Source organism: Harpia harpyja, chromosome 11 (genome assembly GCF_026419915.1).
Source record: "Harpia harpyja isolate bHarHar1 chromosome 11, bHarHar1 primary haplotype, whole genome shotgun sequence".
Lineage (NCBI taxonomy): Eukaryota > Metazoa > Chordata > Aves > Accipitriformes > Accipitridae > Harpia > Harpia harpyja.
This window is the reverse complement of record NC_068950.1, coordinates 43,710,443-43,729,139: the sequence shown is the minus strand read 5'-3', so window position 1 is coordinate 43,729,139 and position 18,697 is coordinate 43,710,443. Positions and strand designations below refer to the sequence as shown.

The window sequence follows — 18,697 nt, the reverse complement described above, 5'->3', positions numbered from 1 at the left end:
AGTTGAAAGCAAGTGCATCTTCCACAGCACTGGCTTCTTAGCTACAAGGAGGGGAATCAAAAAGTGAACAGCCCTCGTTGGTCAGCTAATCTTAGCAGTGAAGACTGGAGATTTTGCCACAAATCTCAGGAATGATTAGCAAGAAAGATACCCAAGGTCTATTCTTCCTAACAGCAACTCCACGGGATACAAACGGGTATGCCAGGGTACCAGACTGCTGATTATGTCACAGTTATGAGCCGCTGCTCCTCTGGAAGTTAATCAGACATAAATAAGGAACCACTAACAGTGAAAAAAACAATGACTTGGGGGAAATCAGAAACAATTCTTCTAATCCATTGGTGTAATTACAAAAACCAAAACAAACAGAAGCTGACTTGCCATACAATACTCTAGCAAAATAAAACTTCCCGTTCAGTAAGGTACAACTTCACTTATACTCTGGTCATCCTGAAGCTCTTGGCATATCTTTACCAGTAAAGGAGAGAATTTGTTGTGTTTCCTTCCCTCCCTCTGCCCAGAGCAGTCGTCCTGCCTCCCAGAGCACCCAGAGCAGTTTTATGATAGTTCCAAGGACCTTCAATTTGCAATGCATGCCTCTGAACACTGCACTTTCAACATTGTCTACAACTGTCTTCCTTGCTGTTGAAATGGATTAGTAGATTCATCTCTGATGGTTCAGGGAGATGCACACACAACAAGACAATCGCAAGACATCCAACGAAGAGATTGCTAATTCATTGCCAAGCGCTGACCAGAATAAAATGAACAACTACAACCAAGCTTGCCTTTAAGTCTCTTTGCAAAGATTCTTGATACAAACATCAGTCTTACCACAATACTGCATCAGAGGATATTAATGCTAACAAGAACAGACCCACTATCTGACATTTTTCAAAAAGACCGACACCAATGGGACAATCTTGCCTGTCTTACTGTAAAACATCACACACGACTGCCCTGCTAGGATTCCTTGGATCCTGCTTATGGCCCTTCACCCTAACGAAGCCATAAAATGATTACTCTGGCAAGAGCAGATGACACTTCCCCACTCTTGCAAGAAGAATTGCAAGTTAGAGGAGTATGTTCTGCAAAGGCTGCAGGAGCAGAGAGGATCGCTGCTCTGGAAAGCGCGTCCTGTACGTGAAGGCTGCTATGCAGCGCAACGTTCTCGATGCAAGCAGCAAAGCTCCACAGAGAAACAGGAAAGCCTGTTGCGACACTCCGTGCAGCCTGGTCCACAGTCGGTACTGAATTCTCTTTTTAAGACAGCAGTCACTGCTACAGTATTACCTCAAAATCTGAAGAAGATTCAGAATAACACCTAGGGGTCCCATATTCTCAGTGCATGGTGTGTTACCAGATCACACCTCTCCAAAAGCTTCAGGGCAAGAAGATCAGATTGAGAGGAGAAGGAATGCCCCCCAAGTAGAACAAAATACCGAGCAGATTTTTAATACAGTTTCCATATAGCCACAGTGATAGAAAAACATCAGATTGAGGGAGAGAGGGAAAACACAACATTAGTTAAGACAGGAGTTGATCTGGTAAGCTGTTTTACTCACAACACTGACATGACTAACAGGAATCGGTCAGTAACAAGTGCATTTCTATCTAATTTTATAGGTTCAGCAATCTAAAAAGTAACAAAAATATAGCTGTACCGATATCAAGGGTGCTTCATCTCAAGATTTAGGGAAGTCACAGCAACAGCGTATGTCGCACTACGTGTTTGATAATGTCCACAGTTCAGGTACTGTGCTGGAGGAATCAGAAGAGGATAAATATGGGGAACTAACTGGCAACTCTAGAAGACTTCACCGCAACAGGTCAGTACAAAATTGATTGACTTGCCAACTAAACAGTAACTGGAGACTTTGCCTTCAAGAACAGTGAAAGTGCTAATAAAAGTGTTTACCGCATATCTGTCACAAAAATACCTTTCTCCATGGCTGTAGTGATAGAATTGCTTGAAGAAATACTAATCCTGCAAGTACATATTTGCAGGTTGAGCTATAAAGCCCAATGCAGAAGGAATCTTCTTGACATAATTTTGTCTTAATTTGCTCCCCCTTTGGATTCGTTTCATACTGACACTCAATGAAAAAAGCTCGTAAGGGAATGCTGACTTACTTGGTGTGACAGACTGCAAAGTGCTTTCTTCAGGCCGTCCTTCCTCCTGAAAGCAGGCTCTGGATTTCCTTAAGAACACAGATGTTGCCAAATGCATTTAGAGAGAAATCCCACTTGCCAAGATTCAAACGTGGGCAACATTTGCCCCTTAACAATAGCCACCGAGCACCTAAAGTGCTGAATGCTTCTGACACATAAAGATCCCTGTTTGTTTGGTTTCTAAGACTACCAACCCGTGGTACAATGGTTTTGGTTCAGAAACTTCATAGCTAAGGTACGTTTCTTCTGTCGCCTTAAGAGTATTTTTTTTTTTAATTCAGTTTAACACAGGTGGAACTCCAAAGGTAATAGAAGATTACAAGTACAATAATAAATAAAGTTAATATGTAGCTACAACTGGCAGAGGAAAATGCTTGTTACCTAATTTCACCTGAAAAAGTTGGGAGTTTTGTTCTCGTTTTGAAGATGATGAACCTTCTGACAAAACTGAACATCTCCATCAATCTATATCAGCAGAAGAGCCGTTTCTCACTTGAAAACTATTTTGGTAAATCTTGGCCTCACTCTTCACATGATAACAATGAATGACAGCAAACCCAACACCCCAATGATTAGAGATGAATAATGACATTTATGAAAACCTATTCGAGAAGACTTTGCTGCATTTTAACGATGTTCATCTCTTTCCTGATGGCGAATAAATTGGCCAGGTTAGCTATAGTTTATCTGATTTTACTTGGCTAACCAATCATTTCAAGAAGAAAACAGCAGACAAAACACCTCTGCACAGCGTTTACCAAGGGTGTTAATTTGAAATAAGAAATGTTAAGTTTCATGGTAATTTTTGGAAATGCATGACAGCCAAATGCACAGGTGTACTGAACATGCCTGACCACAAACATACTTCTCCTTTCCAAAACTGCTCCAGGCCAGAAACTTCCTCTCTACAGCACGACTATTCTGCCTTTACGTGCCAACACCAATAGCTCAACAACGTTAAAAATCAAAATGACATCTTTTGAAACTGTATTTCAGGATCTGTACATGGTGGTACTGTTCTAGCCTAGTAACGGGAGAACATTAGAACCTTGCAGATGGAGAAAAAGGCACATAAATGCTACTTTTAAGTCATCAAAACCAAACGGCAAACTTCCAAGATACTGCGTGGCTGCTAAATTGGACCTCAACGCTAGCATTCTTTGTCTGAAACACCAAACTTGATGGCTTCCATATAGGCGAGATAGGCTTCTAACCAGTCCACATGTGAATTCACAAAGTACCTGCTGTGTGCAACAGGAGCAAGTAACACAACTGTTCCAAGTGTCAGACAAAGTGATCCTGCTCTGGCTATCCACAGCAAGCATCTTGCGATATGCCAGTAAGCCCTCTCTGTCAACACAGTCACGCGAGATGGCTTCTTGAAGAGACGATGAAGATTAGCAGCGTTTTCCAACTTGTGAGTTTGCTATTGATTAGGTCATTAGGTTGCTATAAATAGAGGTGAGGCTGTGTGTGTAAAACATCATGCAGGATCATAGCAAAACTGTCATATCTAAAATTCTAACTACCTACAATCACACTACAGCACGGCCAAACAGACCGAAAGGCACCATATACGTGAGAACAAAACATGAAGTGGAGTGGCAAGCAAGCTCGGTACTCTGGATCAAATTACACTGATCGCTGAAAAGATTCTCCCTAAGATGAATGGTCCCTTTCTACCGGAGTTACGGAGAAAATGATAGTCTACACATGCTGCACTCACCCGCAGGTAGTAAAATTGCCTGTGCTTTAGAAAAAGAGGGGAAGAGACACAAGGAGTGGTTTAGAACAAAAGCTGTAATTACATTCTTTTATACTTGTGCATCAAGTTGAATATTTGGAGCCAGTAAAGATCTGGTAAGTGACTGTGCAATTAAATCACCTCAAAATCTGACTCACATGCATCAGGTTTAAGAGTTCACCCATTTTCTCCTCCGAAGTGCAGTAGTTTGAGCGGAATTTTCCTAAACCACCAACAGATTGTGGAAAACCACTTTCACTGACTACGCGCAGCTCGCCTCAGGACGACAAAAAGAAAACAAACCCAAAACCCAGGCTCGAAGCTTCTCAGCTTTACTTTTAACACAGAAACTGGACGTGTGGCAGGACCGTGAAGCCGCCCTACCTGTCCGACGGAGGTGCCACCTCACGGCTAACGGGCCACACACCGGCCGCCGCTTCCCTTCAGCAGCGGTCACACCAGTGCCACCATGACCCCACTCCTCACCCTTGCCGACCTGCGCACCTCGCTGCCGGCGTACCGAAAAAAAAAAAAGCGCTGCCCCTCACAGCCAGCCATTCCCCCGCCCGGCTTTGCCCCGGGACGGGCGCTGCTCCCTCACGCCCGACCCCGGCTCCCCACAGGCGGGTAGGTAAGGGCGGGCGCCAGCCCGAAGCTGCCGCGGAGCCGTGCCCTGCCAGCCCGGCGTCGCCCCCCGCCGAGGAGGGCGGCAGTTCCCGCCGCTGGGGCGGGGGGGGGGGGAGGACGAACTGGAGCCGCTCTCCGAAGGCACGGCGGCTACCGGCGGTAACAAAGCCAGCTGCCAAAGAAGGCGTCGGGAGGAGAAGCTCCAGCGGACCGGCGGCGGGGAGGGAAGGCAACCCGCCGCCCCCGAACTCCCCCGGGAGACGGCGGCAAACGCGGGCCGCCGGGCAGCCCGGCAACCTCCCTCACAGCCGGCCCTGGGGAGCGGCTCTCCCGGGACCGGGCCCCCGGGCACGGCCCGCCTGAGGCGGCGGCGGGAGCCCGCCACGCCGCCGGCCGCCTGAGGGGAGGCGGCGGCCGTTACCTGGCTGCTGCTCTCGGCCGGCAGGTTCCTCAGCAGGATCTTACGCCTGTTGCTCAGCTCCCGCCGGGTGCTCGCCAGGCGCCTCGCCACCTCCTCGGGGCCCAGCGGCAGCGGCCGAACCCCCCGCGGCGGTTCCGCGGGCAGCTCCGCGCCGCGTTCGGCTGCTGCCGCCATCTTGCAGAGCGAACGGGGCGGGGGGGGGGGAGCCGCCGCGGACGGTGGGCGGGCGGGCAGCGGGGGAGCCGCGGGGAACGGCACGGCACGGCACGGCCCGCCGGCAGGGCGCGGGGAGCCGAACCACGCCAGGCCCCGCCGCGCTCCCCGCCCCCGGCCCGCCCCGCTGACTGGCCTCGCCCGCCGCCCTCTCTCCTCACGGGGCGGGGGGGCTAAAAGCTGCGGAGCCCCGCGGAGCTTCGTGAAGGGGCAAGAGGGCTCGGGCTCCCCGTCGGCCCCAGAGGGGTGCCCCGACCCCGGCCCGGTGCCGCACAAAGGGGGTGAAAGGGGCACAGATCCCCCCGCGAGGGGAGAAGGACGATGGGGGCTGGGGGGGGGGGGGGAAGCGGAGAAAGCTCGAGCGGAGCTCGGTAGTGCCCGTAACGGCCTCAGGCTGCGAACCTCTTGGGGGTGTGTGGGGATAAACGGGGCTCAGAGGGTGAGTTTCATCCCCACAGTAACGTATCTCGAGTCAGATTTTAGGGAAGGTCGTTTGGGGCTCCGTTAGGAGGGCGGTCACCCCAAGAGCCGCTGTGAGGGCTGCGCCTCAAGGAGGCCAAGGCCTGGACACCAGCCCTCTCTTTCACTGAGGCACGACGTGGCTCGTCGCACCCAGAAGGTATCGTTTCCCCAAAGTCCCGCTCTCGATACCTTCCTTAGGTACGAGTCCACCCGGAGAGACCGCGATGCAGAACGACAACAAAATAAAGCCGATCTCCAGTGAACCCAAACGCTCCATCGGAGGTTAGCAGGCACGATGGCCCAAGATGATCTCGTTCTAATTATATTCTTCATCAGAAACATTCCAAACAAATTACAAAGCGCCCAAATGGGTAAACCAATGCCTGGGTGCTGCGCTTGCGGCAAAAGTCACCCTCTTCTGGCAAAGCACCGTGTAACGGTGGATGGGCAGGCACAGGGCTTGCGACTGCCATGCGAAGAAAAGGAACACAACATCCCGATAGAAGGAAAGTATTTCTGGGAGTCACTATAAAAGAAATTTTCCCTTCTACGAAGCCTCCATCCCTAAAAATGTTTCACTCTGTTAGCACTTACTTTAAAAAAAATGAAACAAGTTGTTCTCTTGGAAAATTCATTTCTCCTTAGCATAGTTACTTGCAATGCCATTTCCAACACAGTAAATTTAGCTCTGAACATTGTCATCATTGCTATAAATGAATGAAGAATAATTTCAATATTTGTATCCATTTTTAGTTACGAGGCTGACCACAAAGAACAGGCAAAAGAAAATCCAAACCTGAAAAACAGTGGTCTTCTTAAAAAGGAAATTGGAAACATACTTTGAGTTACATTGGGTATATGTGACTAAGTTTTTATCAAGAAAATCTAATTCTGGATGATAATTCTTGACTAGGTTTAAAGTGCCATTTTAGAGAGAGCATTACCAGTTACAGAAACCGCCCCCCCGCCTAAATAAGGATAGTGTTTTTAGAAATTGCTTTAGTCCAAACCAAAGCTAGCAAGTTAAGACTACAAAGAATCTTGGACCTTCATTACTAAAATTAATTTTAAAACTGCTGAGCAAACAATAATCAAAGTACTTTTTGTTCTTTTTGGTGTATTATAAAAAAATTTGTCAGGGCTGACAAGCTTCCTTTCAAGCCCTGTTCAAGGGCTTCCTTTTCCCTACTTTTTTTTTAAGCAGATAATGTTCCTCCTCCTTCAGTATTTGCATTCTGTTTAGTGAATTTTTGGAAATCAGAGGTGTGAAGGACGTTTGTAAATGGTTCATCTATTTGTCACGGGAGAATTTGAGCACTGCCAAATTCAGCCTGTCAGGACAGGCTGTCAGAACAGTATTAGCTTAGCCTTCATACTTAAACCAAGAAGCAGGAAAAACTATTATAACAAATTATTAGTGTGAGATCTGATCTAAAGAAAATTTCATATTCTTAGAAAAACAAGATTTTCATAGGCCACCATTCTTTGAGGAATGTAAGTGAAAATAAGTACATACCTGCTATTTTTTCAAGTTTCAGATGAAGATTTGCATTTTAAAACTATGAAATACCTTTTCCAGCACAAGCTGTGAGGTATAGGCTTCTTAAGTCCTAAGGATTTATAAAGTAATAATCGTACTACCTATAAAATTATCCTTGGAAAAGATAAAAAAAAATTATGAGTGAAAAGTCTGCTAGTGACTATTTACAAACTGATTTTCAGGTCAAGCTATGAAATTGAAGTAAGGATACTAAATACTGTCTCCTCAAAACCTATCCAAAGCATATAATAGATTATGTGATGTAAATTATTCTGGGACCATGAAAAAGATTGCTCTGTTAGGAATACTGAAACACGTAACTATCTCCTCAGAAATAATTACCAGATTAAGCTATTACAGTAGAACTACAGATCTGCTCAAACACTATACAGTTTGGTGAAGCTAATGAAGTAGTGAAAGCAAAGTGATTAATTATACCATTAATTTTTCCAGTTTGAAGGTGGACAGTCTGGCTCACCTGTATGCTACTGATAATCCTACCTATAGCAATTACCTTCTCAAAAGCTGCCTGCCTTTTTTTTTTTCTTTTGATAGGCTGCAGGTGTATCTGAATGGAAGTCATTAAAAGTTAAAGTGCATTGCTAAAAGAAATAGTTCAGAAATGAATAGTTTGATATTAATGGCAAAACCAAAACTACTGCAGTATTAATTGTAAATAGTTCCAGAGAAATGTAAGCATTTTTCTTGCTTAGGGATACATATTTAAAAGATTTTATTTTGTAGGTAAACGTATTCATCTTTTTCTCCGCCCCCAGTGCTCACATTCCATTCTGTATAGTTGATATTGCACAGATAGATGAAGGAATTGCCTGCATTAAAAGGCAACTATGAAGTGCTGCGGGAAGAGAGCAGGCAAGATCCAAGCTATTGCCATTGTCCGTGGAGGCGGTCCGTCAAAATGAACAAGGAGGTAGGCCACGTATCACCTCCTATGACAACCAAAATCAGCCAAAGGGGCGTCAGCACCAAGAACCAATCTGACCTGAGGAAATATTCCCTCTTGAACCCAGACGTCATCCCTGTTTTGAGCTACAGTATACCCTCAAGCAGGTACCTGGAGAATTATAATTTTAATAAAAGAACAACCAAAATTAGGCACTGATAAAGTAAAACACTGGAGTCCCTTGGAGCCCCCACAGAGCATCAGTGGACACATTAATACAGTATAGAGGTTGTGTGAGCCAGCCTCCTTGGAACCTCCACAAACATATCAGTGCATTAGATATGCGGGTCTCTCATTTGACAAGTTAATCTTCTGCCTTCAGGAATTCTCCCATTTTACCATACAGTTTCTGCCAGAAGTACCAAAACCCTGGGCTGGTAGCACAGGTTACTAAAGCCAGCGCTCCTTCAGGTCAGCCATAACTGCTCTCAGCTGTGTTCTCTGTAACTGCTAACTACTTTGTAACAGTGAAAATAAATTGTGTAAGCTCAAGCAGTCCTTGCTAACCCATGCTGTGAGAAGCGATGCAGGTTAGGGAACCCACTCACAAGCCTCTGTGCTTCTCTACAGGAGTGGGAAACGTCTTCAGGAAGATGCTGAGATAGTGCAACTCAGGATGAACTGCAAGTGGTAACAGTCTCCACCCGCTGTACCCAGGAGAGGAAGAAGACAGCAAGCCAACACATGTATGTATTTTCCTTAAATAATTTCATCTTGTTGATTACAGACCATCCTTCTATATGCAGACATTGTATGCATATGTTTGTATGAGTATACTGTTACTCACTTTATGTTGCTTTCAAAACAAAGCCCTACACATTTATGCTTTGCACTCTAAACAGTCCAGTTTTCTAATGCACTTGAAACATTATGTTTCAAAATTGCTGCAGAAGCAAAAAGCACTATTTAAAAAATAGCAGAAAAGTGTAGTGATCTGCAAATGTAACTTTGGTTGCACTGCTGACTTGATGCTATTATACAGATAAGACACTTTGCGGTAATTTAATTTAGTTCACTAAATTCTTTTTTAATTAAGAGTAATGTATCCATCCACAGCAGTTGCTGTAGCTCTTCTGAGAGCTGAAGATTAATTTACCCATGCTTCTGCAGCTTTGAAGTATCACAAGCCATATATATTTTTTTTATTTTTATGGGATGGGAGTGTTAAAACAGAATTGTGTCACAAACAGTCTTTCTGAATTAAAGATGCTCTCAGGCATGATTGTCCATGTTCAAAAGTACAAACAAGTTCAGATCTGTGCAGATAAAATGAAAGCCAAGATTTAGAACATCTGCTGCATCTCAAAGACCCATCTGATGTTCCCAGGTATACAAGAGTGTATCTGTGAGCTCTTTAGATAAGTGATTTCTTATATGAAAGAGAAATCTAAACAATTTCCTAAAACCTGAAACCATGCGATTGGTATGTTTCCTGCAATGAGGGTGTGGAATGCATCAGTTGCTGCAAATTCGATGCTTTCATAAAAATCCCTGATTGCTAGCACCACTTCATGGGAACGAAGTGAAAACAATACCCTTCTCTTTAGTCTGTATTATGCCCACTGTTTCAAGCTCTAGCTGCTCCTTTTGTTTCATTAGGAAACTGAAATTTTGAAACCAAAAGATGTAGATTCAGTTGTCAACTCCAGTAATTAGTTCAGTGATGATTATCTAGATGCTCAATTGTTTATCTTGCAGATGCATCTTGCCTCCAAAATATACCAGAGGTGCCAAAAGAAGTTCCTTTCATCATTTTTTGAACAAATTTAAATACATTCTGTGTTCTCAGTGTACCATTCCGTAGTGCAGTAACAGTGAGGATCATTAAGAAACAAATGGAATTTCATATCAAATTACCAACCTAGAACAGCACAGTGAGCAACTGATACCGCCAGTATTCTGATGAAGCAAAAACTTCGTAACCCCTCTCTGCAGCTACTGCGTAGTCTCAGGCTTCACTTATTCTGCAGGGTTACAGTTCACTAATTAACCATTAGAATAACTCAACACGTCTAGACTGCAATTTTGTTGAGATGGGTATTGTGACATGGCAAGTCCTCCCAATTAACTGCTAAGCTCGTTTTAACATCAGAGATACTTTGATTAATGTTTCATTCTCCAGGCACTTAGGAATTGCAGTAATATAGGATCAGGCTTCAGGTCCATCAGATCACATCCCAGCAGTGCCCATCTCGTCGAAGAGATGCCAGATGGACAACAGATTGCTTCAGACACCACAACAGCCACATGCTTCATTCAGAGTTGCATTGCCAATAAAGTTATTTTCACTTTGCTCGCACTCCTTTGTGGGAGCCTTATATGTACTGTACATAGCTCACATTCACTGGGATATGTCAGGTACTGCTGTGTATGACCAAAAATGGCATGTTTCTTTACTCCTGAAACGTTCTTCCATACAGACACAAAAACACTTCAAGTGACTTTGCCCACAGCTGAACGTTTTCTTTTTAAGTGGAACCTGATAGCTATTAAACTTGGTGTAACACTGTTCCTAAGTGTGTTAGGAATGATGGATTATCTCAGTAACAGGCTGGTTAGCAACTTCTCCTCAGTTTCCATTCTGTAACACAATGGTCTGCAAATGAACAGTAAAAAGATAAAAGAAGTAAGAGCTATAACTTACAAAGCGAGTAACTATTCTGAGGAGAAATCATTACACTGAAACGTAATGTAATAGTCTATTTTGGGAATCGTGGTCTTTGCAGTAGAATTTATAACCTTTGTTGCCTAATGCATATCGTTAGCAAATCCGTGTGAAGGTTATATTTAAAGACAGCAAAAAGAGAGTAAATCTCAAAACGAACCACCACAAAACAAGTGCAGCTTCTTGAATAATAACTGAGAACAAAAGAAAATAAGATCAAACAAATATTCTAAGTACAGTCCTCTTCAATAAATGGCCCTAAAGGCCAATATATTCACGGGGGAACCTCAGCAAAACTATCTGCTAAAACAATGCCTTGCCTTCTTTAAATCACCATTCTTCCCTGCATAGGCTTTATTTTTCCTCATTCAGAGTCAACTTCAAATTGAGTAATAACTTATTGGCAGAAAGTACATTTTGGCAATTTTACTATTAAAAAAAATGTTCCTTGGGTTTCTGGCAAAAGCAGGTACGTCCCCACATTTCTACACAGAGTATTTTTATTGGCTAACCTGCTAAAGTGCTGCAAATTGTAGTTTCAAATTGTTCCGTCTCAGATTCTTTATAAGGGCCTATTTTCTAGGAACTGGAAACTGATATTGATAGTTCACAGGAAACTGTGAAATAATTTCACATCAAAAAATAGCGAAATCATAATACTGAATTAAAGCATTCATGAGGGTAAATCGGTCCATGTCCATTACTATCTCATTTATAGCCCTTACAGATCTGGCTAATTATAAACTTGAAGAAAATCTTTGACATGATTTAACTGAATAGCTAGCACGTACTGGGAGTGAACAGGCATCTTACCAGCAATTTGTTTTGATATGATAAACCAGTCAGTGATTTATCCCTGCCAGCAGAGGTTGGAATTTGAAACACCCCCACAATATTTTGTCCTTAAAAATGCTGTAACTTGTTAAATATGGAAAACTGGCATAGAGGATGTAATGCAAGCTAAACTTTCCCAATGCATTCTTAAAAAATTTATGAGACTTTAAAATGTTCTGCCAATCAGTTATAAAAAAGGTTTCCATAGAAACTGTCATGCAACATGACTTTTTGCTATAAACACACTTACTGAAGTGTCTAACTTCTACATGTTCATTCTGTTTTCATGGGGAGCAAAAAAACCCATCCCCTTCCTGTTATCCAGGCTCTCTGGCTGAGGCTACGGCAGTAACACATTTTGACTTGTTTATAGAGATTTCCTTGGTTAAGCTGCAATGGAAATAAACACACGTAAAGAGGTTATTATTATTTTGCAGGAATTAGATCATGTAGGTTAATTACTTACCTTTAATCTCTCCCAATTGCATGTGATTGCATACATTATGCCAAGACAATTGATATTGGGAGTAAATTAATTGTTAAAGTGTCAGAAAGTTGGAAAACTGAAAATAAGTATACTAAACCTATTTGACCAAGTTCCCAGTTTCCTGCAGTTCTCGGTGCCAACCTATCTCAGAGCGTCTGTCTGATTGCATTACCTCTAGGTGCAGTGGAAGAGTTTTAAAATTAGAAAAATCCATCAATGGTGACAAAACTGGAAATATTTGGCAATCTAATCCAAGGCTGGCCTGTTGTTCAACTGGTGTGATAGTGCCTGGGTTTGAAGAGGAGAGACTGCCAGTTTTGTAAGAACTTTGGCATGGCATGGCACCACCTCTTTCTGCGCATTTTTTCACGCAGACATACTGCTTGTAAAAAGTGCTGACTTGATGGTCTCGGAGGCTGAGGTTGTTCCCTTTATCCGTGGAGCAGCTGTTGTACTCGCGCCCTCACATTTTGTTGCCAGGTGGAGGGTGGGGTAGAAAGGTTCCTGCACTATGCTTTTCAGCCAACAGTTTCCCTTCCTTGCTATCACTATTTTTGTTCCATTAGCGGCAATAACAGCGGAGAGCACTTGTTCAGGCAGTGCTCCAAGAAGCTGGTGGTTTTGCCAGTGTCAGCTATAAAAATGTAGAATAGAAGAGAACAAAACATAATTGTTACTGCTGGCTCCCAGCTTCTGAGAACGGTACCATCTACTGCTACCACTAACAAAACCAGCCCAGGGATAACAACAGTAAATTTTTTTCCACAGAATTTAGACAAGGCCACTATGATTCATCGTGCAGCTGAAGGTGAAGCTTCAGAGCTAATCCATGTTCTGCCTCTGCCATCAAATTCATGCTTCCCGTCTGCTCAGGCCATCGCTGTTGCTAACTAGTAGTGACTGCCACTGTCTGATGGGCATAGAATTGCATTGCCTTACAACAAAAGCCTTGATTAAACCGAGTAGATCTGATTACTTGAAGGAAACTCTTTTGTACTTCAGACTTCTATTTTCCGTTAATATATTATTAGATCACCTGTTTACTGAAAATCTCACTGGAGAGGTAGACGTGATTAAGCCTTTGCCTGGAACGCAGCAGGCAACCAGTAAAAGCATGTTCTAGTGCAGGCTGCCATGCAGAGTCAGTAACTCGCTTTGGAAACTCCTGTTCACACACGGTGTTAGACGTGCTCTGAATTTCTGCCAGTTCAGGCTCCTTTGGGTTGCCAGGCAGAGGATCTGCGTACCCCAACCTGAAAAAGCACAATCCAAAGCAGGCGATGTAAGTGGTGCCGAGGCAGGGAAGCATCGGGCTCTTTGATGGAGATAAAACCGGCAGCATTTCTGCGCATGCACTGGCAAACATACCAGTTATGTTTGGCACTTCACTAACAAGGCAGGGGTTGGAGGACTTCACTCTTGGACTTGAGTGTCTAAATTCCACTGTAGCCTTGGCTTCAGAAACGCAAGCCCTTCTGGGCCAAGGTCCTTCCGTGACTCAGTCCAGAGCACATAAGGTAGAGAAAATAATTACCTCTCATCATGCGGAAGTGCTGCAAATAATATGAAAGACTCTATGGCACTTAGAGGGGGGGGGGAAGTTTCCCACATTTGCTGTCAGCTTCCTACCATAATTTGTACTTTGACAAATACACTTTCTATCCCCATCACCATTTCTGGGTCACTTTACAGAGTAAAGCCTTTGAAAGCTAGAGATCCCATTTTGACCAGTTATAGTCACAACTACTGCTGCACATGTGAACATCTCATGAATTCTCATCTGTCTTCTCTCTCATTGCCAAGGACAAGGGTAAAGATAATATTTCATGGCTTAAGTGGCCTTATAAAATGTTCATGGGCAAATTGTAACATATTCTTCTTTCCAAATCACATTTTTTGTCAGGGCAATAGTGTAAACAAATAAAACAACTGTTTCAATTCATTTTCAAGCAATATATTCTGAACATGTAAACAGCTTCTATCTCTGGGCAGGCCAGCTGGGTTACTTGGATGGAGGTCCTGCTTGTTATGTATAGGAAAAATCAATACACTTCACATTGCTCAAACACTGAAAGCACTGAGTCAATTTAACGTTACTGAACACAAAGCAAAGGCAACACTCATTTTCAGTTCAAAAGAACTTTTTCTACAGGAAATTAATACAAGTAAGTTTCAAAAATGAAACAACTGGAAAATTAAGGGCCATAAAGTCTACCAGTTATAGGTAAGGAGGATACAGGGTATGAGTCCAAGTCTGGCAGCTAACTGCTTATTTTATGATCTTGCTCCTCAGTCAACACAGTAAAATAATAATGGGGAGGGAAGGCCACAGCAGCAACACAGGCAATAAAAATGGAAGAGCTTTCATGCAGCTTCTTAGAAACCTTGATTACATCCATTATCAGGTTTTGTTTTAAATGAACAATAGGATCTTTACCAGCATCACATTTATTCCTGCTGGGACAAGGATAGCTGTCAGCATTTAAAGTTGTGATTTGGCACACCTCTAGATCTGTGTTTTTTCCTGTCATTATTCCTTAATAGCAAGAGCTTTGGCTCTTCTCATTACTTCAAGTATAAGCAAGGTTGTCCAGATGCCACAAATCAAGAACAGTTTGTATGTCCTAGAACAAAAGTGATGGAGCAGCAGTGAGGTGCAGCTCTATAAAAGCTTTTAAAGGTAAAAGCCAGGGGGTTTGATTGCTGCAACTTTTGATGGCTGTTTAAAGAGAGGACTTCTGCAACACTTAGCTGCATTTCTGGCAGGGCTGCAGCAGAACACTGCAAGCCGTTTCTGCCTGGCATGGAATGTGAACAACAACAACAAAAATCTCTGTTGAAACAATATTGTAGTCAAGAAAGTAATTAATATTATTGCATTTACAATGTATGTGCTTATTCATACTGCTTTCTGATACATTTTGAATAAAAATGATTTCTCCCACTATAAAAACCTAGTACAGAATATGCCAGCGTGGGCTAATAAATGTATACATACAACCTGTGTTTAACACTGCAGTTTAATTAGAGCTGGTATTAATGACTTGCTTCTCACTACCAATGTGCTCCAGAGCCTTACCTGGCTTAAATTAACATCAGCACCAGAGCAGGCAGGCAAAGGTGTGCTTTTCTTTATTTCTGTTTATGTTATTTTATATACAAGAAAACTATTCTAAGGTTGCTTGACATAAACTACAACTGGGGAGCAAATACTCAAGAACTTCTACTGTATAGCGAGATTCCTTGATGTGTCTGTAGATGGGCAAAATACAATTCAAATTCCGCTTTGCAAGTCAGTAACTTCCAGAAACACTTTTGTCATGTGGTAACAGCTTTTGGCTATATTCCAGCTTCTATGTCACATTCACAGAGTTGAGCAAATCAAGTCCTACCTAGCTAGAACTTCAAATCTGATTTACCTCTGAATTTTAGTGAGAAGACCTTTATGAGTTCTATAGGACTAGGAAATCAACAAAGCATCTTCTTTGATGTTTCGCACAAACTGTTATTAAAACTTATGTATAGTTGAACAGTTTCCACACTGAAAGCTATCTTTCCTTCAGGCTTAAAAATTCTGCTTCTTGGCTGTGTATGTTCTTCTTTGGTCTAGCCATAGTACTAAGGTAACGCATTTTCTTCTAAAGGCAAACCTGACAAAACAGCCAGTTTGTCCATTATCCAACAACCAGCATTATTTTGGATTCAAAATTAGAAATTCTAGCAAGTTGGGTTTACTGATTGACACACAAACTGTTACAGGGCATCAGATTCAGCCCTTTGAGAGCGTAAAGCAGTGCTTAACAGACTTCTCCAGCTGTCTGGTCAGCAAAAAACCACAAGCCAATCCTACACAAACACAGCAGAATGGCAAATCCAGTGCAACCGAGTTTTCAGTAGCACATAAGAAAAAAAACACAAACTATTGGCCTTGGTGAGTCTATGCAGTGGCTGACCACTTCCAGAAATGTTCATTCCCCAAATAATGACCGACTCAAAAAAAAAAAAAAAAAAAAGCTTTAAAACATATCTCAATGCTGTCCTTTACATATAAAGTTTAGATCTTTCAAGATTGTTGATAAAAACTATAGGTACCTGACCAAATGTTTCATTCCTGTCATAGCACTCAGTCAGCCAGAAAATTAAAGGAAACTGTGACAGAATAATTTCAGTCTAGCCAGTTATCCACAGAACTATACTTTATATACAGTTTATTTCACTAGAGATTTTAATTTTATACATAGTATAAAGGGGTATCCTGATATCACACATATAGTTATTTTACTGTACTGTTTAAGAACCAATTTTTACATAATACAGTATTAAGTACCATATTAATTAAAACAAGTGATTTTTTTTTTAAAAACTACATATAAATGGATGTTTATCATATGCACAGTGCAAGAATGTTTTTATATCATTGTAATCACAAAATGTGAATCTAAAATACAACACCGTGATTTAAAACTAATTTATAATTATGATGCCCTGTGTTGTAGACCGCTTAATCTTTGTTTGAATTACCAAGCAATGTTAAATTCCAGACAAACAGCAGCAGCAGCTTAAAATTATGATTTCAGAAAGATACCTTCCACAGTAACCCAAGATTTACAAAACACTGGTTTATCCCTACTTCTGATCTTGACGATGTCCTAACGAAACAGAATAATGGCACAGATTTCATCTGGAATTATCTGGTAACTAATGCTAAATAAATTCTTTATTACTTCCACACAGGAAACCTTTACGGATGATCGAGGAGGTAAAGACGGAGAGGTTTATGGGCAGAATTCTCAGAATTTTAGTAACCGAATACAGGATTTCTCCTCTGCAAATAGGAAGAAAATACTATAATATAAATCAGGTTGTAATATTTACACAGAAAACAATTGTGGAAAAGAAAGCATTCATAATGTAAACACGTCAGAAATGACTTCTTCATTTTCCCTTTTGCAGAGTGGGGCAGTGGATGAATATCAGCTAATAAGAAACAGATGTCTTCCTCAGAAGAACCACTTCACCATCACAGAATATATGTGGTAGTTGTTGAGAATTGCTAACATGTTTTCTCCCCTCCCTCCCCCCAAAGTTTCAAGTTCAATAAATAGTAGAAAAATAATCCTTTACTTAAAAATCTTGAGATGCATTGTCCCAGATTCCATACAGCAATTGTCGGAGCAGTAAACTTCCTATGCACAAAACAAACTGCAGAAAAACCAACAGCCTTCCCCCCCACCCCGCCTCTCTGGCACTTTTTTAGTCTTCAGCTGCGCAGATTTCTGCTCTTCCAGTTAAGGAAAGCAAATCATCTCTGGCTCTTTTAAGCTGGCTCTCTCCTCTTGGCTCAGCATAACAGGGCTTCCAAAGCTTCAGCTGCTGTATAAACTTGCGTCCCTGTTTCTGGAGGTCTAACGTGCCTCCTGCTCCATTTTATTAAATGTTATGGCAGGTCCATTCATCAAGCACGTTTCCCTTCCATTTCAGAGCCAACCTTACATTTATAAAAATGTAAAGCCTTTATGCCTAACAGTTTACTCAGGAAGTTAGTTAAATCGTTCCTGGTAAAAAGCACAGAAACAAAGCTGCCCGTCGCTGCATGGATCATTGTTCACAAGTTATGTTGCTTTTGTCGTTGTTCATTAGCATTCTGCATCCACAGTGTGTACCGTGACTGCAGCCTGTAAATGGTGGCTGTGGTGAAGAGTTGGGTGGTGCAACCGGTAGTGGTGAAACTTGTGACTCAACAGGGCAGCTGTCTGAGGTGGTGTGTCCAGGTCTAAATCTTCATCGTGGTTTCCAACATCAACACCAGCCGACAATGGGTCGTTATTGCATGGAGGGTTTTCACTGTCTTCCTGAGGGCTCATAGTGCTGTAGCCTAGAAAATAAATCAGCAGGACTAAGGATTAAAAGCAAGACTGAAAGGTCAATATTCCACGGTGCTGCCTGCTGCACCCTTCGTGGAATCAGACAGAGTCAGGGCTTTACAGAGAATAAAATGATTAATTTTCTTTAATTAAGAAAAAAAACCAAACAAAACCATCCTCTCCTGTACATTCATTATGGATCCCTTTCCCTGTCACCGTCTTTGTTTATAAACTTTGGGGACCTATGGTCTGTACCGCCCCAAACGGTAAAAAACAATCATGCGGTCAACAGTTTGTTACGGTAGAATTGCTAGTGCGGATTTTAAAACCAAAACCTAACAGAATTTTTCGGGGGGCGGTATCTTTTAAGATATTACTTGAATTTTTACAAACTGACAAGAAATAGGTGGGATCCACTACCGTTACCTCTATTCCTATCAAACTACATCTTTCCTAGGAAGGATCGCCAGCTATTATATCTAGAAGCAGCAAAACTTCTTCACGTCATCTTATTGCATAATCACAGTATTATATTTTTAAAAGGAAGAGAGCACTTTTCACCTGTGAGGGTCTACTTGCAAAAACCAAGCATAAGTTTTTAATGCTGGTGAGCTTTCCATACAGCTAAAGAAATCTACTGAATCCACACGGGAAGCATTTCACGCAGCAGGTCCATTAAGCCAAATAGTACTGACACTTCCAGC

At 42.3% G+C, this 18,697-nt stretch overlaps 2 protein-coding genes across 5 annotated transcripts in view; both read right to left on the bottom strand.

Moving 5' to 3' along the window:
- The window catches only part of RAVER2 (ribonucleoprotein, PTB binding 2), a 49,702-nt gene extending 44,546 nt beyond the window's left edge, over window positions 1-5,156 (bottom strand). For all 4 annotated transcript variants that reach the window (XM_052800383.1, XM_052800385.1, XM_052800386.1 and 1 more), the window contains exon 1: window positions 4,965-5,156. In XM_052800383.1, the coding sequence (XP_052656343.1) occupies window positions 4,965-5,138 (174 nt within the window). In that variant the 5' untranslated portion in view covers window positions 5,139-5,156. The remainder of the gene's footprint in view (window positions 1-4,964) is intronic.
- An 11,138-nt stretch (window positions 5,157-16,294) lies between these two features.
- Window positions 16,295-18,697, bottom strand: part of CACHD1 (cache domain containing 1) — a 112,425-nt gene continuing 110,022 nt past the window's right edge. Inside the window, 1 exon segment of the mRNA XM_052801818.1 lies at window positions 16,295-18,004. Within this exon segment, the coding sequence (XP_052657778.1) occupies window positions 17,766-18,004 (239 nt within the window). The 3' untranslated portion in view covers window positions 16,295-17,765.